This window comes from Scyliorhinus canicula, chromosome 25 (genome assembly GCF_902713615.1).
Source record: "Scyliorhinus canicula chromosome 25, sScyCan1.1, whole genome shotgun sequence".
Lineage (NCBI taxonomy): Eukaryota > Metazoa > Chordata > Chondrichthyes > Carcharhiniformes > Scyliorhinidae > Scyliorhinus > Scyliorhinus canicula.
Window position 1 is genome coordinate 18,782,967 of NC_052170.1, and position 26,915 is coordinate 18,809,881.

Here is a 26,915-nt window from a genome sequence, read left to right on the forward strand (position 1 = left end):
AGTGGTGATAACACACCAGTAACAGTGATGATAACGTACAAGTAACAGTGGTGATAACACACCAGAAACAGTGATGATAATGCACAAGCAACAGTGATGACAACACACCAGAAATAGTGATGAAAACACACCAGAAGCAATGATAATAACGCACCAGTAACAGTGATGATAACACACCAGAAACAGTGATGATAACACACCAGTAACAGTGATCATAACACGCAGTAAGAGTGATGATAACGCACCCGAAACAGTGGTGATAACACACCAGCAACAGTGATGACAACACACCAGAAACAGTGATGATAACACACCAGAAACAGTGATGACAACACACCAGAAACAGTGATGATAACACACCAGAAACAGTGATGACAACACACCAGAAACAGTGATGATAACACACCAGAAACAGTGATGATAACGCACAAGTAACAGTGGTGATAACACACCAGTAACAGTGATGATAACGTACAAGTAACAGTGGTGATAACACACCAGAAACAGTGATGATAATGCACAAGCAACAGTGGTGATAACACACCAGCAACATTTATGATAGCACATTAGAAACAGTGATGATAACACACCAGTAACAGTGATACTAACATGGCAGCAACATGGATGGTAACACTCCATGAAGAATGATGATAACACACCTCTAACATGAAAACACATCAGTAATAGGAATGAGAACACACAAGTAACAGTGATGATAATACGCTAGTAACAGTGATGATATCACATCAGTAATAGTCATGATAACACACCAGTAACAGTGGTGAGAACACTACAGTAAAAGTGAAGATAATGCACGAGTAACTGTGATGATATCAAACCAGCATTAGTGAAGTTAACATACCTGTAACAGTGATAATCATAGATCAGTAACAGCCATGGTAACATACCAGTAACAGTGATCATAACACACCTTTAACACTGATGGCCACATACCAGTAACAGAGATGGTAACACACCAGAAACAGTGATGATAATGCAGCAGTAACAGTGATGACAACACACCAGTAACAGTGATGATAACAGACCATTAACAGTGATGATAACACACCAGTAACAGTGGTGATAACACAAGTAACAGCGATGATAACACACCTGTAACAGTGAGGATAAAATACCAGTAACTGTCATGGTAACGTATCAGTACCAATGATGATAACAGACCATTAACAGTGGTGATAACACACCAGTAACAGTGATGGCCACATACCACTAACAGTGATGATAACACACCAGTAACAGTGATGATGACACCTCAGTATCATTGATGATAACACATCAGTAACAGGGGTGATCATACACCAGTAATAGCGATGACATCACTTCAGTATCAATGAGGATAACAGAAACAGTGATAATAACACACCAGCAACACTAATGATAACAACATTTGTAAATGTGATGACAGCACCCCAGTAACAGGGGTGATAACATACCAGTAACAGCAATTATACCCATCAGTAACAGTAATTATAACATATCAGTAACAGTGATTATAACACATCAGTAACAGAGATTATAACACATCAGTAACAGTGATTATAACACATCAGTAACAGTGATTATAACATATCAGTAACAGTGATTATAACACATCAGTAACAGTGATTATAACACATTATAACAGTGATTATAACACATCAGTAACAGTGATTATAACACATCAGTAACAGTGATTATAACACATCAGTAACAGTGATTATAACATATCAGTAACAGTGATTATAACACATCAGTAACAGTGATTATAGCACATTATAACAGTGATTATAACACATCAGTAACAGTGATTATAACATATCAGTAACAGTGATTATAGCACATTATAACAGTGATTATAACACATCAGTAACAGTGATTATAACACATCAGTAACAGTGATAATAACACATCAGTAACAGTGATAATGTCATGAGAACGTCGCTTTAAGAAATGTTTGGCTGCTCATACTACTACAGTGATGTCAGAGTGTGGGTGGAGCTGTATTGTCTGTCAGCATTTTACTTTCATTTTAGGCTGTTTGCTGCAGGGTGTGTTTTAGTTTTGTTTTCAGTGTTGGAGCTGAAGCCAGACAGAGCAGGTGTACTGTTGTTCTCCCTGCCATGAAAAGACTATCTCTTGATCATTTGGTGAATTCAGAATTATAAATGTTCTCAGTAGCGAATGTAAACCTAATGTGCTTTTGTTAAAAGGTGTTTCTTTTGTCTTCTGGATGTTATTTGGGAAGTTATTAAGGATTACTTAGTGTTGTATACTGGTTGTACAACACACCAGTAACTGTGAAGATAACACAGCAGGAACAGTGATGATAACACACCAGGATCAGTGATGATGACACACCTGTAACGGTGATGATGACACACCTGTAACGGTGATGATAACACACCAGTAACAGTGATGATAACACACCAGTAACTGTGAAGATAACACATCAGTAACAGTGATGATAACACACCAGTAACTCTGATGATAACACACCAGTAACAGTGATGATTACACATCAGTAACTGTGAAGGTAACACAGCAGTAACAGTAATAATAACACACCAGTAACAGTGAAGATGACACACCACTAACTGTGATGATAACACACCAGTAACGGTGATGATAACACACCTGTAACAGTGATGATAACACACCAGTTACAGTGATGATAACACAGCAGGAACAGTGATGATAACACACCAGTAACAATGATGATAACACACCACTAACTGTGATGATAACACACAAGTAACAGTGATAATAACACACCAGTAACAGTGATGATAACACACCAGTAACACTGATGATAACACACCAGTAACAGTGATGACAACACACCTGTAACAGCGATGATAACACACCAGCAACAGTGATGATAACACACCAGTAACAGTGATGATAACACACCAGTAACTGTTATAATAACACACCAGTAACAGTGATGATAACACACCAGTAACAGTGATGACAACACACCTTTAATAGTGATGATAACACACCAGTAACTGATGATAACAAACCAGCAACAGTGATGATAACACACCAGTAACAGTGATGATAACACACCAGTAACAGTGATGATAACACACCAGTGACAGTGATGATAACACACCAGTAACAGTGATGATAACACACCAGTAACAGTGATGATAACACACCAGTAACTGATGATGACAAACCAGCAACAGTGATGATAACACACCAGTAACAGTGATGATAACACACCAGTAACAGTGACGATAACACACCAGTAACAGTGATGATAACACACCAGTAACAGTGATGATAACACACCAGTAACAGTGATGATAACACACCAGTAACAGTGACGATAACACACCTGTAACAGTGATGATAACACACCAGTAACAGTGACGATAACACACCAGTAACAGTGATGATAACACACCAGTAACAGTGATGATAACACACCAGTAACAGTGATGATAACACACCAGTAACAGTGATGATAACACACCAGTAACAGTGATGATAACACACCAGTAACAGTGATGATAACACACCAGTAACAGTGATGATAACACACCAGTAACAGTGATGATAACACACCAGTAACAGTGACGATAACACACCAGTAACAGTGATGATAACACACCAGTAACAGTGATGATAACACACCAGTAACAGTGATGATAACACACCTGTAACAGTAATGATAACACACCTGTAACAGTAATGATAACACACCAGTAACAGTGATGATAACACACCAGTGACAGTGATGATAACACACCAGTAACAGTAATGATAACACACCTGTAACAGTAATGATAACACACCAGTAACAGTGATGATAACACACCAGTAACAGTAATGATAACACACCTGTAACAGTAATGATAACACACCAGTAACAGTGATGATAACACACCAGTGACAGTGATGATAACACACCAGTAACAGTGATGATAACACACCAGTAACAGTGATGATAACACACCAGTGACAGTGATGATAACACACCAGTAACAGTGATGATAACACACCTCTAACAGTAATGATAACACACCAGTAACAGTGATGATAACACACCAGTTACAGTAATGATAACACACCAGTAACAGTGATGATAACACACCTCTAACAGTAATGATAACACACCAGTAACAGTAATGATAACACACCAGTAACAGTGATGATAACACACCTCTAACAGTAATGATAACACACCAGTAACAGTGATGATAACACACCAGTAACAGTGATGATAACGCACCAGTAACAATGATGATAACACACCAGTAACAGTGATGATAACGCACCAGTAACAGTGATGATAACACACCAGTAACAGTGATGATAACACACCAGTAACAGTGATGATAACACACCAGTAACAGTAATGATAACACACCACTAACAGTGATGATAACACACCAGTAACAGTAATGATGACACCTCAGTATCATTGATGATAACACATCAGTAACAGGGGTGATAATACACCAGTAATAGCGATGACATCACTTCAGTATCACTGAGGATAACAGAAACAGTGATAATAACTCATCAGCAACACTAATGATAACAACATTTGTAAATGTGATGACAGCACCCCAGTAACAGGGGCGATAACATACCAGTAACAGCAATTATACCCATCAGTAACAGTAATTATAACATATCAGTAACAGTGATTATAACACATCAGTAACAGTGATTATAACACATCAGTAACAGTGATTATAACACATCAGTAACAGTGATTATAACACATCAGTAACAGTGAACACATTATAACAGTGATGATAACACACCAGTAACAGTGATGATAACACACCAGTAACAGTAATGATAACACACCACTAACAGTAATGATAACACACCACTAACAGTAATGATAACACACCAGTAACAGTGATGATAATACACCAGTAACAGTGATAACATACCAGTAACTGTTATAACACACCAGTAACTGTTATGATAACACGCCAGTAACAGTGATGATAATACACCAGTAACAGTGATGATAACACACCAGTAACAGTGATAACATACCAGTAACTGTTATATCACACCAGTAACTGTTATGATAACACACCAGTAACAGTGATGATAACATACCAGGAACTGTTATGATAACACGCCAGTAACAGTTATGATAACACACCAGTAACTGTTATGATAACACACCAGCAACATTTATGACAGCACATTAGTAACAGTGATGATAACACACCAATATCAGTGATAACATAGCAACAACATGGACGGTAACACACCTGGAACAGTGATCATAACACTCCTCTAACATGAAAACACATCAGTAATAGGAATGAGAACACACAAGTAACAGTGATGATATCGAACATGCATTAGTGATGTTAACATACCAGCAACAGTGTAAATCACACATCAGTAAGGCTACGGTAACATATCAGTAACAGTGATCATAACCCACCTTTAACACTGATGGTCACACACCAGTAACAGTGATGATAACACACCAGTGACAGTAATGATAACACACCACTAACAGTGATGATAACACACCAGTAACAGTGATGATGACACCTCAGTATCATTGATGATAACACATCAGTAACAGGGGTGATAATACACCAGTAATAGCGATGACATCACTTCAGTATCACTGAGGATAACAGAAAAAGTGATAATAACTCATCACCAACACTAATGATAACAACATTTGTAAAGGTGATGATAGCACCCCAGTAACAGGGGCGATAACATACCAGTAACAGCAATTATACCCATCAGTAACAGTAATTATAACATATCAGTAATAGTAATTATAAAATATCAGTAACAGTGATTATAACACATCAGTAACAGTGATTATAACATATCAGTAAACGTGATTATAACACATCAGTAACAGTGATTATAACACATCAGTAACAGTGATTATAACACATCAGTAACAGTGATTGTAACATATCAGTAACAGTGATTATAACACATTAGTAACAGTGATTATAACACATCAGTAACAGTGATTATAACATATCAGTAACAGTGATTATAACACATCAGTAACAGTGATTATAACACATCAGTAACAGTGATTATAACACATCAGTAACAGTGATTGTAACACATCAGTAACAGTGATTATAACACATTATAACAGTGATTATAACACATCAGGAACAGTGATTATAACACATCAGTAACAATGATAATGTCATGAGAATGTCGCTTTAAGAAATGTTTGACTGCTCATATTACTACAGTGATGTCAGAGTGTGGGTGAAGCTGCATTGTCTGTCAGCGTTTTACTTTGATTTTAGGCTGTTTGCTGCAGGGTGTGTTTTAGTTTTGTTTTCAGTGTTGGAGCTGAAGCCAGACAGAGCAGGTGTACTGTTGTCCTCTCTGCCATGAAAAGACTATCTCTTGATCATTTGGTGAATTCAGAATTATAAATGTTTTCAGTAGTGAATGTGAACCTAATGTGCTTTTGTTAAAAGGTGTTTCTTTTATCTTCTGGATGTTGTTTGGGAAGTTATTAAGGATTACTTAGTGTTGTATTCTTTGGGGGTTGTATTTGAATTGATGGTTGCTAAGATGTTCACTGTATGTTTAAAAAGCTTAACTTGAGTTCATAGAATAAAAATTGTTTTGCTTTTTAAAAATACTTTTCCATTTCTGCTGTACCACACCTGTCGAGTGGGCCATGTGCTCCCCATACCACAATCTATTAAAAGTTGTGGCTCAGGTGAACTCCATGATACACTTTGGGGTTCTCTAAACCCTGGCCCATAACAATAATATCACACCACATCAGTGATGATAACACACCAGTAACAGTGATGATAACACAGCAGTAACAGTGATGATAACACACCAGAAACAGTGATGATAACACACCAGTAACAGTGATCATAACACGCAATAAGAGTGATGATAACGCACCAGTAACAATGATAACCTATCCGTAACAGTGATGATAACACTTCAGTAACAGTGATGATAACACACCAGTAACAGTGATGATAACACACCAGTAACAGTGATGGTAACACACCAGAAACAGTGGTGATAACACACAAGCAACAGTGATGACAACACACCAGAAATAGTGATGATAACACACCAGAAGCAATGATAATAACGCACCAGTAACAGTGATGATAACACACCAGAAACAGTGATGATAACACACCAGTAACAGTGATCATAACACGCAGTAAGAGTGATGATAACGCACCCGAAACAGTGGTGATAACACACCAGCAACAGTGATGACAACACACCAGAAACAGTGATGATAACACAGCAGAAACAATGATGATAACGCACCAGTAACAGTGATGATAACACACCAGAAACAGTGATGATAACGCACAAGTAACAGTGGTGATAACACACCAGTAACAGTGATGATAACGTACAAGTAACAGTGGTGATAACACACCAGTAACAGTGATGATAACACACCAGAAACAGTGATGATAATGCACAAGCAACAGTGGTGATAACACACCAGCAACATTTATGATAACACATTAGAAACAGTGATGATAACACACCAGTAACAGTGATACTAACATGGCAGCAACATGGATGGTAACACTCCATGAAGAATGATGATAACACTCCTCTAACATGAAAACACATCAGTAATAGGAATGAGAACACACAAGTAACAGTGATGATAATACGCTAGTAACAGTGATGATATCACATCAGTAATAGTCATGATAACACACCAGTAACAGTGGTGAGAACACTACAGTAAAAGTGAAGATAATGCACGAGTAACTGTGATGATATCAAACCAGCATTAGTGAAGTTAACATACCTGTAACAGTGATAATCATAGATCAGTAACAGCCATGGTAACATACCAGTAACAGTGATAATAACACACCTTTAACACTGATGGCCACATACCAGTAACAGTGATCATAACACACCTTTAACACTGATGGCCACATACCAGTAACAGAGATGGTAACACACCAGAAACAGTGATGATAATGCAGCAGTAACAGTGATGATAACACACCAGTAACAGTGATGATAATGCAGCAGTAACAGTGATGATAACAGACCATTAACGTGATGATAACACACCAGTAACAGTGGTGATAACACAAGTAACAGCGATGATAACACACCAGTAACAGTGAGGATAAAATACCAGTAACTGTCATGGCAACGTATCAGTACCAATGATGATAACAGACCATTAACAGTGGTGATAACACACCAGTAACAGTGATGGCCACACACCACTAACAGTGATGATAACACACCACTAACAGTGATGATAACACACCACTAACAGTGATGATAACACACCAGTAACAGTGATGATAACACACCAGTAACAGTGATGGCCACACACCACTAACAGTGATGATAACACACCACTAACAGTGATGATAACACACCACTAACAGTGATGATAACACACCACTAACAGTGATGATAACACATCAGTAACAGTGATAATAACATATCAGTAACAGTGATTATAACACATCAGTAACAGTGATGATAACACACCAGTAACAGTGATGATGACACCTCAGTATCATTGATGATAACACATCAGTAACAGGGGTGATAATACACCAGTAATAGCGATGACATCACTTCAGTATCACTGAGGATAACAGAAACAGTGATAATAACTCACCAGCAACACTAATGATAACAACATTTGTAAATGTGATGACAGCACCCCAGTAACAGGGGTGATAACATACCAGTAACAGCAATTATACCCATCAGTAACAGTAATTATAACATATCAGTAACAGTGATTATAACACATCAGTAACAGTGATTATAACATATCAGTAACAGTGATTATAACACATCAGTAACAGTGATTATAACACATTATAACAGTGATTATAACATATCAGTAACAGTGATTATAACACATCAGTAACAGTGATTATAACACATCAGTAACAGTGATTATAACACATCAGTAACAGTGATTATAACATATCAGTAACAGTGATTATAGCACATCAGTAACAGTGATTATAACACATCAGTAACAGTGATTATAACACATCAGTAACAGTGATTATAACATATCAGTAACAGTGATTATAGCACATCAGTAACAGTGATTATAACACATCAGTAACAGTGATAATAACACATCAGTAACAGTGATAATGTCATGAGAACGTCGCTTTAAGAAATGTTTGGCTGCTCATACTACTACAGTGATGTCAGAGTGTGGGTGGAGCTGTATTGTCTGTCAGCATTTTACTTTCACTTTAGGCTGTTTGCTGCAGGGTGTGTTTTAGTTTTGTTTTCAGTGTTGGAGCTGAAGCCAGACAGAGCAGGTGTACTGTTGTTCTCTCTGCCATGAAAAGACTATGTCTTGATCATTTGGTGAATTCAGAATTATAAATGTTCTCAGTAGTGAATGTAAACCTAATGTGCTTTTGTTAAAAGGTGTTTCTTTTGTCTTCTGGATGTTATTTGGAAAGTTATTAAGGATTACTTAGTGTTGTATACTGGTTGTACAACACACCAGTAACTGTGAAGATAACACAGCAGGAACAGTGATGATAACACACCAGGATCAGTGATGATGACACACCTGTAACGGTGATGATGACACACCTGTAACGGTGATGATAACACACCAGTAACAGTGATGATAACACACCCGTAACAGTGATGATGACACACCTGTAACGGTGATGATAACACACCAGTAACAGTGATGATAACACACCAGTAACTGTGAAGATAACACATCAGTAACAGTGATGATAACACACCAGTAACTCTGATGATAACACACCAGTAACAGTGATGATTACACACCAGTAACTGTGAAGGTAACACAGCAGTAACAGTAATAATAACACACCAGTAACAGTGATGATGACACACCACTAACTGTGATGATAACACACCAGTAACGATGATGATAACACACCTGTAACAGTGATGATAACACACCAGTTACAGTGATGATAACACAGCAGGAACAGTGATGATAACACACCAGTAACAATGATGATAACACACCACTAACTGTGATGATAACACACAAGTAACAGTGATAATAACACACCAGTAACAGTGATGATAACACACCTGTAACAGTGATGATAACACACCAGTAACACTGATGATAACACACCAGTAACAGTGATGACAACACACCTGTAACAGCGATGATAACACACCAGTAACAGTGATGATAACACACCAGTAACTGTTATAATAACACACCAGTAACAGTGATGATAACTCACCAGTAACAGTGATGACAACACACCTTTAATAGTGATGATAACACACCAGTAACTGATGATAACAAACCAGCAACAGTGATGATAACACACCAGTAACAGTGATGATAACACACCAGTAACAGTGATGATAACACACCAGTAACAGTGATGATAACACACCAGTAACTGATGATGACAAACCAGCAACAGTGATGATAACACACCAGTAACAGTGATGATAACACACCAGTAACAGTGACGATAACACACCAGTAACAGTGATGATAACACACCAGTAACTGTGATGATAACACACCTCTAACAGTAATGATAACACACCTGTAACAGTGATGATAACACACCTGTAACAGTGATGATAACACACCAGTAACAGTAATGATAACACACCAGTAACTGTGATGATAACACACCAGTAACTGTGATGATAACACACCAGTAACTGTGATGATAACACACCAGTAACAGTGATGATAACACACCTGTAACAGTAATGATAACACACCTGTAACAGTGATGATAACACAGCAGTAACAGTGATGATGACACACCTGTAATGGTGATGATAACACACCAGTAACAGTGATGATAACGCAACAGTAACAGTGATGACAACACACCAGTAACAGTGATGATAACACACCCGTAACAGTGATGATGACACACCTGTAACGATGATGATAACACACCAGTAACAGTGATGATAACACACCAGTAACTGTGAAAGATAACACAGCAGTAACAGTAATGATAACACACCAGTAACAGTGATGATAACGCACCAGTAACAGTGATAATAACACACCAGTAACAGTGATAATAACACACCAGTAACAGTGATGATAACACACCCATAGCAGTAATGATAACACACTAGTAACAGTGATGATAACACACCAGTAACTCTGATGATAACACACCAATAACTGTGAAGGTAACACACCAGTAACAGTGATGATGACACACCAGCATCAGTGATGATATTACACCAGTAACTGTGATGATAACACACCAGTTACAGTGATGATAACGCACCAGTAACAGTGATGATGACACACCAGTAACTGTGATGATAACACACCAGTTACAGTGATGATAACACACCAGTAACGGTGATGATAACGCACCAGTAACAGTGATGATAACACACCAGTAACTGTGATGATAACACACCAGTAACAGTAATGTTATCACACCAGTAACAGTGATGATAACGCACCAGTAACTGTGATGATAACGCACCAGTAACAGTGATGATAACACACCAGTAACTGTGATGATAACACACCAGTAACAGTAATGTTATCACACCAGTAACAGTGATGATAACACACCAGTAACTGTGATGATAACGCACCAGTAACAGTGATGATAACACACCAGTAACGGTGATGATAACACACGAGTGACAGTAATGATAACACATCAGTAACAGTGATGATAACACACCAGTAACTGTGATGATAACACACCAGTAACTGTGATGATAACACACCAGTAACAGTAATGATAACACACCAGTAACGGTGATGATAACACACCAGTAACGGTGATAATAACACACCAGTAACAGTGATGATAACACACCCATAACAGTAATGATGACACACCTGTAACGCTGATGATGACACACCTGTAACAGTGATGATAACACACCAGTAACAGTGATGATAACACACCAGTAACAGTGATGATAACGTACCAGTAACAGTGATAATATTACACCAGTAACTGTGATGATAACACACCAGTAATAGTGATGACATTACACCAGTAACTGTGATGATAACACACCAGTAACAGTGATGATGACACACCAGCATCAGTGATGATATTACACCAGTAACTGTGATGATAACACACCAGTAACAGTGATGATGACACACCAGCATCAGTGATGATATTACACCAGTAACTGTGATGATAACGCACCAGTAACAGTGATGATAACACACCAGTAACTGTGATGATAACGCACCAGTAACAGTGATGATAACACACCAGTAACTGTGATGATAACACACCAGTAACAGTGATGATAACACACCAGTAACTGTGATGATAACACACCAGTAACAGTGATGATAACACACCTGTAACAGTGATGATAACACACCAGTAACAGTAATGATAACACATCAGTAACAGTGATGATAACACACCAGTAACAGTGATGATAACACACCAGTAACTGTGATGATAACACACCAGTAACAGTGATGATAACACACCAGTAACTGTGATGATAACACACCAGTAACAGTGATGATAACACACCAGTAACAGTGATGATAACACACCTGTAACAGTGATGATAACACACCAGTAACAGTAATGATAACACATCAGTAACAGTGATGATAACACACCAGTAACAGTGATGATAACACACCACTAACTGTGATGATAACACACCAGTAACGATGATGATAACAAACCTGTAACAGTGATGATAACACACCAGTAACAGTGATGATGACACACCACTAACTGTGATGATAACACACCAGTAACGATGATGATAACACACCAGTAACAGTGATGATAACACACCAGTAATCGTGATGATAACTCACCAATTCCTGTGATAACACAGCTGTAAATATCATGACTACTTTATTACATTGTTTGCAGTACTTTGCTCTCATATTATTTTTCTGAATGATGAATCACGGCATACTAGGTAGCTCCCCTCATTCAACAGAATGTAGCCTCCTTTGGGGATGATAACATCCATATTTGTCTTGTCTGTTTATCGCTCATATCATTCATATCAGTGTGGGAGTAAACGGTACGTACAGGACAGTGAATGTGAAGTTCAGCTCAGTAAACAGTTGTCCTGATCTCCTGCGTGAGAATGTGTACCTGATGACTGAATAAAAGGGGGTAGACATTGACTTCATCAGAAATATCATTCTTCCATATTGTGTTCTTGACATCACGGAGATGAGTGTAAACCACAAACCTTGTAGGAGACCTGAGATCAAGTTTCTCCATCATAAAGGTGTCTTTTATGAAATGTCATATCCCTTGGTGACTGAGTTCAAGTGACTGATGTCTCTGTCTTATTTCTGCTGGAAATAAGCACGAGAGGTTCATTCCAAGTGAGCAAGGGACTATAACACTTTCTGGTGCACTGCAAGGCATGTGGCTACTAATTCCAGGTTTAGTGTCATGCAAAAACGTTTCTTCAACACAGTTGGAGCTTTACTCTGTATCTAACCCTGTGCTGTACGTCCTGGGAGTGTTTGATGGGGTCAGTGTAGAGGGAGCTTTACTCTGTATCTAGCCCCGTGCTGTACCTGTCCTGGGAGTGTTTGATAGGGACAGTGCAGAGGGAGCTTTACTCTGTATCTAATCCCGTGCTGTCCCTGTCCTGGGAGTGTCTGATAGGGACAGTGTAGAGGGAGCTTTACTCTGTATCTAACCCCGTGCTGTACCTGTCCTGGGAGTGTCTGATAGGGACAGTGTAGAGGGAGCTTTACTCTGTATCTAACCCCGTGCTGTACCTGTCCTGGGAGTGTTTGATGGGGACAGTGCAGAGGGAGCTTTACTTTGTATCTAACCCCGTGCTGTACCTGTCCTGGGAGTGTTTGATGGGGACAGTGTAGAGGGAGCTTTACTCTGTATCTAACCCCGTGCTGTACCTGTCCTGGGAGTGTTTGATGGGGACAGTGTAGAGGGAGCTTTACTCTGTATCTAACCCCGTGCTGTACCTGTCCTGGGAGTGTTTGATGGGGACAGTATAGAGGGAGCTTTACTCTGTATCTAACCCCGTGCTGTACCTGTCCTGGGAGTGTTTGATGGGGACAGTGTAGAGGGAGGTTTACTCTGTATCCAACACCATGCTGTACCTGTCCTGGGAGTGTTTGATGGGGACAGTGTAGAGAGAGCTTTACTCTGTATCTGAGCCCGTGCTGTACCTGTCCTGGGAGTGTGTGATGGGGACAATGTAGAGGGAGCTTTACTCTGTATCTAACCCCGTGCTGTACCTGTCCTGGGAGTGTTTGATGGGGACAGTATAGAGGGAGCTTTACTCTGTATCTAACCCCGTGCTGTACCTGCCCTGGGAGTGTTTGATGGGGACAGTGTAGAGGGAGGTTTACTCTGTATCTAACCCCGTGCTGTACCTGCCCAGTGAAATGGGTAGTTTATTGCTTTTGATGCTGGTTATGAAGAACTTGAGGCCTGGACTCAATGTCCAGAGACCGTGAATGTAATCGCTATGGCAGTTCAATAATTTAAACAATTTATCAATAAATAGTTGGCAAATTGAAGTGTTGGATTGTTATTAAAATCCGACTGAGCCACTAACAGGGGATGCAGTGACACAGAGGTTCTGCCATGCGAAGGGTAAATCAGGAGCCCAGGCTAACGCTCAGCAGACATGAGTACAGAATGGCTTCACGGCAACTGGCGGAATTTGAAGTCAGTTCATTGTTAAATCTGCAATGTAGAATGATCCCAATAATGGTGACCTTGAACCCACCCTCGATTGTCGTATCAGCCCAACAGGTTCATCAATGTCCGTTCGAGATAAAAATCTGCCGTCCTTACCCGCTCTGGCCTACCCGTCGCTCCAGACCCACAGCAATGCCGCTGACCCTGTAATGGTCCTGGCTGGTACCAAATTTCAGCAGCAAAGCAATGAACCTGGACAAACCACCCGGCATTGGCCATGGACCCAGCAATGACACATCCAGCCATGCTGACACTCCAAAGGCTCCTTACTCAGATCTGGGGGGGGGGGGGGGGGGGGCTTCTCCCAGCATTCAGAGAGCTGTCTCCCAGACCAGTCAAGCAACAGGCTGACATAGTCATACTCACGGAATCGCACCCTTCTGCCGGTGTGACAGACACCACCATCCCCACCCCAGCGGAGATGTCGTATTTAGTCGAGAGGGAGTTGTTTTGGATGCCGTCAACGTTGACCCCCGGAACCCTCTGATGTCTTAAGAATCAGGTCAAAGGTGAGCAAGGCGACGTCCTGTTGATTACTAGCCACCGCTCCACCCCTCTCCCCGTTCCCTGGAGACAGGGAAATGTATATCAAAATCTCTCAATTTTCTTTCGTTTGAGGGGGTTGGGATGGGTTGGGAACGTTGTGGGGGGGGGGGGGGGAAGAGGCGGGAGAAGGAGTGGGCCCATGACCAACTTTGACTAAGGCTGCTGTGGGGTCACCCTCCCCTAATAGCCGGAAATGCTTATATATTTGCCGAGATAGGTGTCCAGTGACTGCGGAAGACGGAATGGGTCCTTCTCTCTGTTGGCACGAGAAGGCAACCGTGGAAGACTTCAGTTCCAACACCCTTTCCGCCCTGAGATTAGATGTACGTCAGACAGGCAGGGTTAATGATTTAATTCCTTGTGCTATCCAGTACACTTAAACACTCTCCGTCCAGTTCCCAAATATAAGGTGGGAATTTCCAACCTGACACCAGCGGGCAGGATGGGAAAATTTGGAGATGCGTTGACTTTGAAGTTTGGACTTTCTGGGAAAGTCGCAGGAAGCCAATTTTAATCATTAATGGCCCAATAAAGATGACTTTTTCGCCCAGCCTGCTTACATTTCTGCAGTGGCAGGGCACCCCCCCCCCCACGCAAGGCACCCCCTACACCCCCCACCCTCGGTGGTGCAGCACCCTCAGGGGCCTCTGGAGCTGGAAGCCCTCCGCCCAAAGAGAGGACCGTCAAGCAAGGGAAGCCATATCCTCGGCCACCACCCACACCACAGCCCGGTGGGACATCCACAGGGGCCTGCCTGCCTGCTTGGCCCCTCCAAATTTTAATTTAAAGCATTTCCGAAAGGGTGTCCAGGTTGAGGGGTGCCGCATGATCTCCAACTTGCCTCGGTCAAAACCTATCTTACCCCCAGAGCCGACAGAAGGCTCATCCCTCTCTTTGGGCCTGATTGCGTCCAGGTAGGTTGCTGAGAAGATCTCGCTGCTGGCAAGTTCGGGCTCATGACCATACCCTGCATTCCCCCCCCCCCCCCCACCCCCACCTCACAACCCACCCCCACCACCTACCACCCCTCCACCCCTGTCCGGCCCACCATAAACCCATGTTCCTGAAGCCTGGGTTAAAGGCCTGCCCAGCCTGCCCAGGCCCCGCACACACACACAGGGCAGAATTTTCAGGCCCTGCCGAAGGTCAGAGGTCATAAAAACAAAGATGGCAGCGGCCTGAAAATATCCCTGACCGTCAGCGTTTCAGTTTCCCTACCCTGCTCCTGGTGCGGCCACATCCTGCCGAGGTGGGCTGGAGGGGGAAGCGGGGGAGGGAGGGGAGTTATCCGCCCCAGGGAGGCAGACAGCCAGCAGAAGGCAGGCCTCAAGCCCTCCCCTTGGGGGATTTGCCTCCCTCACCCCACCCCACGAACCCCCAAAGTGGTCCATCTGGAAAAGATTATGAAGGGACGACAGAACAGAATAAGCTCGCCAATAAAATAGAACCGAATATGTGACCATTGGGCATAGGTGAAGCCTGAGATATTCCAACATTTTTTTTGTTCACAGTTTTTACAAATGTTGTGGGGGTGGGGGGCGGGGGGGGGTTGCTTCTCCATGTTGAAGCACCCTCTCAGCTCCTTGCCCTGTGCTGCTGTGACCTGCTGCTCCCCTCGAACCATGAAGGCCTCTGATTGGGCCCTCCGGCCTTGAGAGGCCGCCCACCTCGCTACAAAGGACAGGGGGGGGGGGGGGCAGTCTCCAGGCCAGTGACAGAGGGAATCCGTCCCAGCTCCTGTTCCCCCGTCCCCAAGGGAAAATTCCAGCCCTCGGCCCTTTGCGTTTGAACGGTCTGGGTTCCATTCTGCCCCGCGGGCCCACTGGTGTCAGGCAGGCCTCGCTCCCGGGAAAAAAAATAAACGCAGGGTGTTGAGCTTGGAGGGATCCCGTTCCCTCATGTCGCATCACGAGGTTGCAAGGCAGGCAGTCTGCCGCCTTGTGGTCAGCGGACTGCCTTTTGACTGAGTGTCGGATCTGGCCTCCTGTTCTGGGCCCAGCCTGCTGAACCTGCTGATAAAGGTTGCGGGAGGGAAGGGCGCCGATGGACGTGTCTAAGGGGACACTCTGTGGCCGGGATTGTTGAGTTGGAACGGGGGCCACTCACATAGCGTAAACCAGTGGAGCAATTCCCAATTTCTCACTATTAGTCCCGTCTCTTTGATCGGTCTTGCCTGCCTTTAGTGATACCTCCGAACAGTAGAATTCCATCATTTCAATGCACCTCACGCGAAAGAAAAAAATACATTTGGGATGCTGAGGGATGTAATAAAAACGTCAAATACATCAGAGCTTATTGAGCTATCACCAGTAAACAGTCGGTTCTATACCTATGCTCCAGAATTATTTAGAGTTCAATATTGCGAACGTTTTGCAAAATTATTCATTATCATGTGCCCACATGTATTACTGTTTTTAATGTCTGTTCTTTGCAGTTGCACAATGGAAACTGTGTTGAATTGATGTACATTATTGTATATTCATGAGTCATGTTTGCAGAATGGACTAATCCATCAGCTTGCACATCAACGTCTCGTGCAATGCAATCCCAATGATGATTGTATGGAGCAATACAGGTTGTGTTCCAGTGCTGTCTATCTTTTATATGCCCAGGCTTCTGAGCTCTGTGCAGAGTAATCATTCATGTACCCTCCTGTCATTGTTAAAGAGCACAGGCCAATGTTACTGTCTCCCTAATCTCAAGGCAGTTCAGAGTAAGCAAGCAACCAGTTAGGGCCCCGGGAGGCACGGGGAAAATCCACATGGGTCACTCTTCCATTCCTGAACGTGAACTCTCCTCTCCATTGCCTTCTGCACTGGGCACTTTTGCCCAGCTGCTTTTCCTGCTCCACTCACCACCCTCCTCCACGCCAGACTCCCACCTTCATCACCCCTCCAACTCCCACCCTGTCACGTGTCAAGCAAATTCTCTCCGTCGCTGGCTAAGACCTTCCGTTAGCCGTTAGACTTTCCGGACCCCCCCAACCCATGGGGCACTCCCGTCACCCGCCCCCCCCCCTCCCATCCCCGATCGCTTCCACCACCCTTTGTTTCTCGGCCCCATTAACTTGTCAAGTGGTTCTTTGTTTTGCCTGTTACCTTCTCCGCCGTTCAATCTGTCTGACCGAGTAGTTTGTGAGCCGTCGCCTCTTTCTCCCCTGAGGATGCGATGGCCCCTGGCTAACCCCGCGGAGAGACTTCAGAGAGAACGTCACGTCCGAAGGAACGTTGGGGCAGCCCAATGGGGTGTGGCGTCGCAGAACGCTCCACCACTCTATCAACCGAATCAGCATCTTAACTGGTGAAGCACGGTGGCACGGCGGTTAGCACTGTCGCTTCACAGCGCCAGGGACCCGGGTTCGATGCCCCGGCTTGGGTCGCTGTCTGTGCGGGGTCTGCACGATCTCCCCGTGTCTGCGTGGGTTTTCTCCGGGCGCTCCGGTTTCCTCTCGCAAGTCCCGAAAGACGCACTTGTTGGATCAATTGGACATTCTGAATTCTCCCTCTGTGTAGCCAAACAGACGCCGGAGTGTGGCGACTAGGGGCTTTTCACAGTAACTTCATTGCGGTGTTAATGTCAGCCTACTCGCGACACCAATAAAGATCATTGATATTAAGCCAACGGGTGGTACAGCATTAACCATTAAACCTCCCTCCAACACCTCCCCCCCCCCAACCCTAAACCCCCATCTTAACTGGTTGCTAAGTAACCGCAGGGCCTAGTTGACTGGTTGCTCCCAAGTCCAAACAAGGCTGGCGCAGAGTTGGTGCTGAGTGTAAAGTGAGATGCAGTTCTCCGCCCCAGATACACGGATGCTGGGTCAACAAATGGGTAACCTCGAATTAATGGATCCTCTTCTCTCATTCGATCAAAGGAGGTAAAGGCTCCGGCCCCAATTTTTTTTTTTTTTGGTTCTCTGGTGATTCCGATTATTCCGTCTGTTTTCATTTTAATCAACCTGTGGTCATTTTTCCCAAGGGATTGTGAAATGTGTCTTGTCGAGCCCGTGGCGGTTCCGGGGTGCCTAACTAACCCTTCTTTCTTAACCTGAAACTGTGTAATGACCTGCTAGCCGCTAATATTGAGCCCTGCACAAGACTGAGTAGATGAAGGATGCTCGTCGGGGACAAAACTATTTAATTATTCTGTGACAGGTTTGTTGAATCATCAGCTTTAAAAAAAAAAAGAAAAAAAAAGTTATTCCTCTGGTTTGAGGTGCTCGGAAATATGTTAATCTATTTTCTCTTTTTTCTTGCACTTTTTCACTCTCTCTCTCTTCCGATGCTTAAATAGAAGTGGAACAAAAAGGTAAAGCTATAACGTACACAGTTCCAACCCCAACACTTTGTTTTTTGTACTTATATAATTGTTTACTCCCCTTACCCCCACCCCCACCCACCCCCCCCCACCCCCTCCTCCCCCCTTTTCTCCGGTCTCCCGGCCCCGATGAGTGGCCCACGTGTAGGCAAAAAAAAATAATTCGGACTCGAGCCTGTAACTGGCAGCCACCGAGGGGGAGAGAAGAGAGCCAACGTTTCGAGTCCGATGACTCTTTGCCGAAGCTTCGACAAAGGGGTCAGCACCTGGGCGCGAGACGTTGGCTCTTTTCTCTCCCGACAGATGCCGCCAGACCTGCTGAGATCTTCCAGCATTTTCTCTTTCGTTTCAGATTCCAGCATCCGCCGTAATTTGCTTTTAACTAGCAGCCTGTGTGTCGCCTTTTCTGACACGGGGTGGGGGTGGCGGGGGGGGGGGGGGGGGGGGGGGGAGTCAGTAAGTGTAAGAATGGAAAATCGCTCTGGATTGTTTTGTTCTACCTCCTCAGGGACATTCCTCGCGCTTGGGTGATGCGACGTGATCCATCTGCCTGTTTCTATCCAGATACCCTCTCATCATCCCCATTAACGGCCAAGGGGGGCGGGGGGTGGCGGGGGGGGTATTCATGGGCTATCTCACTCACTGCTCCACTCTCTCTTTCTCTCTCTCTCTCTCTCTCTGTCTCTCTCTCTCTCGCTCTGCTTTATTTTTTTTCGATCTTCCTTCACCGCGCCTGCGAGCTTTCTTTTCCTATGATTTGGTTCTCCGATTGGGTTCTCCTACCACGCGAAGACCCGACCCCCGGACGCCGGATTGAATTTGCCCGTCCAGCCGACAGACTGGGATGTAAAAAATTTTTTTTTTTTTTTTTTTAAAGTTGAAAAAAAAAGTCGCTCTTCGGCGCAGAAGCGGTAAAGCGTGGTGACTCTCCCTCCGGAGCGTAGCCACGATGTGATGCAGTCATGATGTGATATTCTGACCACGTCTGGGCCGAGGTGCTGGGTTTGACAAAGGGTTAATTGGATACCACCCCATCTGTGGGGGGGGGGGGGGGGGGGGGGGGGGGAATGACGTTTGGACTGAAATTGCCACTCGAGGGTGTGTTTTGAGGATGTTCTTTGATGTCTGAATGAGGGTGGCCTCAAAGTACAAGCTAAGTTTTGAACAAAGCTAATTTATTCACGCGGCAACTAAATACATTCGACTTGATGGCTAAGACGTAAAAGATAACAGATTGACTTAAACTATGATTTGAACTGGAGAGCTCCCGATAACAAGACTATTCACTGTCTCCCCTAACAACCTACTCCCTGAATCGAGAGTGACATGATCCACCTGTATGCGCTTGATCGCCATCTCATGGTTGGATGTAGTCACGCCCGCCCCCCGGGACTGAGTCTCCAGCAATTAAAGATTAATCTCCAGCAAACCCTTGCAGCAAAAAAACACAGAGGGGCATTTCTTTGAACTTTCTTTTTTTTTTCCATTTATCCGGAAAGGGGGAGTACGGGTTGTTTGACATTCAAGAAACATCCAGTCAACGAGCATGTTCGCTCTCCAGACGAGTATAGGGAGCCGGGTGATATTAAAACTTTATTCAGCAAGCAGTGAATGGGCCCAATTCTGAACAACGTTTACGGTGCCCAATTTCACCAGGGCCTCATTGCGGGTTCACGAATAATGGTTTCCCGGCGATATGGGATGGTTTCAATGGGGAATCCCGTTGGCAGTGAATCAGTTCAGCCCACCATCTTTCCACTTTAGCCTGTTCCAATTGTGTTCGCCTGTTTTAGGGATGCTCGGCGTGAGTTCCCCGTGTTACTCACGCATGTGCGCCCCTGTGTCACACACGTGTGTTCCAGTATGTCACCCATGTCACCTTAGCGTGTAGCATTGAATTAGACATGCCCTTCCTGTGTTCCCCTGGGCTACACGTGCCCAGCATCTGTTTCCCACAGATACACATGCTCTGCGTGTGCTTCCCTGGGCTACCCATGCTCTACATGTGCTTCCCTGGGCTACACATGCTCTACATGTGTTTCGCTGGGCAACACGTGCTCTGCATCTGGTTCCCTAGGCTACACGTGCTCTGGATGTGTTTCCCTGGACTACAAATGTTCTACATGTGTTTCCCTGGGCTACACATGTTCTACGTGTGTTTTCCTGGGCTACATATGCTCTGTCTGTGTTCCTCTGGGCTACACATGCTCTGCATGTGTTCCTCTGGGTGACATGTGTTCTGCACGTGTTTCTCTGGGCTACGCGTGCTCTGCATGGGATTCCCTGGGCTCCACATGCTCCACATGTGCTTTCCTGGGCTACACGAGCTCTGCGTTTGTTCCCCTGGGCTACACGAGCTCTGCGTTTGTTTCCCTCGGCTACACGTGCTATGCGTGTGTTTCCCTGGGGTACACGTGCTCTGCGTGTGTTTCCACGGGTTACACAGGGCCTGCGTGTGTTTCCTTGAGCTACATGTGCTCTGCGTGTATTTCCTGGGCTACACATGTTCTGCGTGTGTTTCCACGGGTTACACGGGCTCTGCGTGTGTTTCCCTGGGCTACACGTGCTCTGCGTGTGTTTCCCTTATCATGTGTTGTTATGTTACTTTGAGTAACATGAGCCGCTACTTGGTGTAGGCATTGCTGAAGGATACTCCAGGCCTTGTGGTAAGTTGAACGTATTTATTGAGCGATTAATAAAGCTCCTAAATGAGTTTGACACTCTACTAATCTGTCTCTAGTAACACAGTGCACTCTACTAACTATATGAGCTTGCTCTTGACCACGTACTATGGTGTGACGGTGCTGCTAACCACACACATCTTGCTCTCTAGCTTTCTGCCAGTGGAAGGGGCAGGGCCTGTGTGCCTTGTCCTTTTATAGTGGCCGTGTGGTGCCCTCTTGTGGTGATGCCACCACTGGGTGTTCTGATTACCCATTGGTTGTGTCTTGTTCTGATGGCCCATTGGTTACATGTCTGCATATCAGTACATCTCCCCTTTTTTTTTGTGTGCCTGCCTAATGTGGTGATGGTAGCTATGGTTGACAGGACTAAAGATAATAACATGATATGCATGACTTGGATATACAGTAGACATGAGAAGGAAAATGTTCATAAGTCCAGTCTTTGGGGTTTCCGTCTCATCCTTGATGACCTCCTGAGAGATGGCGGAGGGGATGCCGGTGTCTTGATAGCCGCGTGGGAGTCAAGACTGGTGGAATCGTGGTTGTGGTGTCTTGAGCTGGCGTTTCAACAGACGGCAGTGGAGGGGGAATTGGTAGTGGGCGGATGATTTTCCAAAGTGCCCTTCGATTTCGTCGAATGATGGTGGCGTCAGCTGTTTTTAATCACGTAGGATCTGGGCGTGGCCTGACGGATGATGACAGCTGGGGCCGACCACCCGCCATCAGGTATTCTGATCCTGACGGTGTCTGCTGGGGATAGCGCGTCCAGCTCAGTGGCATGTGAGTCAGAGTGCTGTTTCTGACCGTCACAAAGCTGTTGCATCTTTTTTAGTACCGGTAGGTGATCTGGGTTGGGCAGGTGCAGGGCTGGAAGTGTTGTTCACAGGTCCCTGTTCATCTGCAGTTGAGCTGGTGACATGCCAGTTGATAAGGGAGCCGCCCGGTACGTTAGTCGTGCAAGGTGTACATCAGAGGCGGAGTCCGAGGCTTTGTGGATAAGTTGTTTGATGATGTGCACCCCCTTTTTGACTTTGCCGTTGGACGGCGGGTAGTGCGGACGGGAGGTAACGTGCTTGAAGTTGTAGCCTTTAGCAAATGTGATCCATTCTCGACTGTGGAAGCACGGTCCATTGTCGCTCACGACAGTATTTGGGATTCCATGCCGCGAGAACGTCTCTTTGCACGCTTTGATGACGGTCTTTGAGGTGAGGTCGGACAGCTTCAGCACCTCAGGATAGTTTGAGAAGTAATCAATGAGTAGGAAGTCGTCGCGACCATTCACGTGGAATAGGTCAATACCGACCTTGGACCATGGCGAGGTTTCCAGGTCGTGTTGTTGGAGTGTCTCCTTGCCCTGTGCTGGTTGGAACTTCTGACAGGTCCTGCAGCCCAGGACCATGTCCGTGATGTCCTGGTTAATGCCGGGCTAGTAGACGGCTTGCCGGGCCCTGCGTCTGCACTTTTCTATGCCCCCAGGTGTCCCTCGTGGATTTGCCGCATACTGGAGACGCAGCGGGATCACTATTCTGTCCATCTTTAGCAGGATGCCGTTGATCAGCGTGAGGTCGTCTTTGACGTTGTAGAATTAAGGGCATTGCCCTTTCGGCCACCCATTGTTTAGGTTGTAGATGACTTGCTGCAGCAGGGGGTCTTTGTCCGTCTCTTCTCTGATGACAACGAGATTTTCATCTGTTGCCGGGAGGTTGTTGCACATATCTGCGATTCAGTGTGCTGGATGATCTCTAGTGGCTCACTCGGTGAGGTGATGGAGCGGGACAATGCAATGATGAGCGTGTACACAAGATTGAAATCGTACCTCCGGAGTTTGAGCAGAATTCTCTGCAATCGGGGAGTCATGTCGTTCAGGTTCTTTTGGATGATGTGGACCAGAGGTCTGTGATCTGTTTTAATGGTGAATGTTGGCAGTCCGTAGAAGTAGCCATGGAATGTAAGGATGCCGGTGAGAAGACCTAAACTCTCCTTTTCAATCTGCAGGTACCTGGTCTCCGTCGGTGTCATTGCCCGTGATGTGTATGCTGCTGGGACCGATGATGATGTGTCATCTTTCTGTAGCAGCACCGCTTCAATGCCATCCTGACTCGCATCGGTCCAGATCTTAGTTTCGCGATCAGGGTCAAAGAACGCGAGGACGGGTGCAGTGGTGAGTTTGGCCTTCAGCTCCAACCACTCTGTCTGGTGGTCCGTTGTCCACTCGAAGGTGGTTGATTTCTTTATCAGTTTTCTGGGGGCCGTTGTGTGTTGCCAAATTCGGGATGAATTTGCCGGGGAAGTTTACCACTCCAAGGAAACGCAGCGCTGCTTTCTTGTCCTCGGGGACTTTCATTGCCTCGATGGCTTTTATTTTGTCCGTGTGCGGGCGGACACCGTGTTTCGATATCTGATCACCCAGGAACTTCAGCGTGGACATCCCAAAGCAACACTTGGATTTGTTTAGCTTGAGGCCATGTTCATGTATGTGTCGGAATAATCTCTTCAGTCGCGACACATGTTCCTCTGGAGTTGAAGACCAGATGATGACATCGTCAACATAGACACGAACCCCGTCTATTCCTTCCATCCTCTGTTCCATGATGCGGTGGAATATTTCAGATGCCGAGATGATGCCAAATGGCATTCGGTTGCAGCAGAATCTGCCAAAAGGCGTGTTGAAGGTGCAGAGCTTTCTGCTGGATTCTTCGAGTTGAATTCGGCAGAATCCTTGGGATGCGTCCAGTTTTGTGAAGAAGCGCGCGTGTGCCATCTCGCTCGTGATTTCTTCCCATTTTGGGATTGGGTAATGTTCCCGCATAATGTTTTTGTTCCGATCCTTGGGGTCGATGCAGATTCGTAGGTTCCCCGAAGGATTCTTGACGCACACCATCGAGCTGACCCAGTCAGTTGGTTCAGTGACCTTAGAGATGATGCCTTTCCTCTGTAGGGTTGTGAGTTCTGCTTTCCGTCGATCCCTCAGTGGAGCAGGAACTCCCCTTGGTGGGTGGACCACTGGTTTTGCATCAGGCTGTAGTAGAATTTTGTACTCGTATGGAAGTGTGCCCATTCCGCTGAAGACATCTGGGTATTGGGTCAGTATGTCGTCGATGCTGACCTGAAGATCCTGATGAGACGGCGCCATGGTGTAGACCCTTTGGATGAGGTTCAGTTGCTTGCAGGCTTGAGTACCTAGCGGGGACGCCATGTCTGGTTGGACAATCTCAGGCTTGTCTCTATGTGTCAGATGGCATGACCCTAGTGCTGTGATTACGTTGCCATTGTAGTCCTGGAGTTTGCAAGCAGCTGGAAGGATTTTGGGAGCCTTCTTGATTTTCGTGAAGTCCAACTTCGAGATCAGGTTGGCGGTGGCACCTGTGTCCAGTTTGGACTGGATGGGGCATCGGTTGACATCCATCACTGCGTTCCATTCATCCTCGTAATCAAGGGCAAGGATTGATTTGACTACGAGGTGTCCGGTGAGACATTTTCGCACTTTGTGATGATGCCTACTCGGTATGTTTTATCCAGTTAGTCATCGTCTGGATCTGTTGCACTACCTTGATCAGAGTCATGCGTTTGGTGTTGCACACTTCTGATGTGGTTCTGCTGAACTGTGGTCGCTGACTCCTGAATTGTGGTGTAGAGCTGCACTGGGCAGCATAGTGGTTGAGTTTCCCACATTGGAGACCTTGTTTGCCTTTTGCAGAGCATTTTTTTCTAAAGTGGGGAGTTCCACAGTTTGCACACGTCATGACGTCGGCGTCATGACCTACCGTGCGTCGTCGCGCTTGCGCGATGCGGTCTCGGCCTTTTGCGCATGCGCAGTGCGGTTCTCGACCGATTCGTGTTTCCGGTCGTTCTGCGCATGCGCCGGGCCCCAGGAGGAGTGCGCAAAATGGCTGCCATCGGAGATGTGGAGGCGCTGCATCCGGGAGATGGCCTGAACACTCTCCACCTCGTGGGAGGTTTGTTTTTCACACTCAGCGTTTCTGTATTGTGAGTAGCGATTTTTTGAATGTTCATTTACAATGCACGTTTCGATAGCGATCTTTAAGGTCATATGCTTAATTTTTAGCAGTTGCTCTCTCAGAGGATCAGGGTGGATGCCAAAAACGATTCGGTCTCTAATCATGGAGTCAGTTATGTCAGTTAGGACTGAGGTTAGTGAGATAACTATTGAAGGATTCATCTTTACCTTGCATCCTTTGTTTAAAGATGTAGCGCTCAGTGTATTTTGTTTGTGTCAACCTCGCAGTGGCTATCGAATGTTTCCAGGATAGTTTGGTATTTAGTTTTGTCCTGCCCTTCTGTGTATTGAACCGAGTTGAAGATCTCTATTGCGTGGTCACCCGCAGTGGTCAGTAGGAGAGCTATTTTCCGAGCATCGGTCGCGGGTTTCAAGTCGGATGCTTCTACACATAGTTGGAATTTTTGTTTATAATGAACGCCAGTTAGCACTAAGATTGCTGGTGGTCCTGAGTTGACAAGGAGCCTGTGCCTTGTCCATCGTGCCTGGATTCGGTAGCTGTTTGTGTTGGCTCTGTTGCCAAAGAGCTGTCAGAGTTTGTCTCTGAACTTACTGAGTTTAACTAGGTAGATTCAGTAGCCACTCCTGTACCATGTGTTGTTATGTTACTTTGAGTCAGGCAGCACGGTGGCGCGGTGGGTTAGCCCTGCTGCCTCACGG

At 44.7% G+C, this 26,915-nt stretch overlaps 1 protein-coding gene across 8 annotated transcripts in view; it reads left to right on the top strand.

Annotated features, from left to right (window-relative positions):
* LOC119957125 (adhesion G protein-coupled receptor L1-like) overlaps positions 1–26,915 on the top strand; it is a 645,488-nt gene that overhangs the window by 447,279 nt on the left and 171,294 nt on the right. For 3 of the 8 annotated variants that reach the window (XM_038784852.1, XM_038784851.1, XM_038784853.1), the window contains exon 6: positions 19,530–19,544. The exons of the other annotated variants lie outside the window; for them this stretch is intronic. In XM_038784852.1, coding sequence (XP_038640780.1) covers positions 19,530–19,544 — 15 coding nt within the window. The remainder of the gene's footprint in view (positions 1–19,529; positions 19,545–26,915) is intronic. 8 annotated transcript variants of the gene reach the window in all.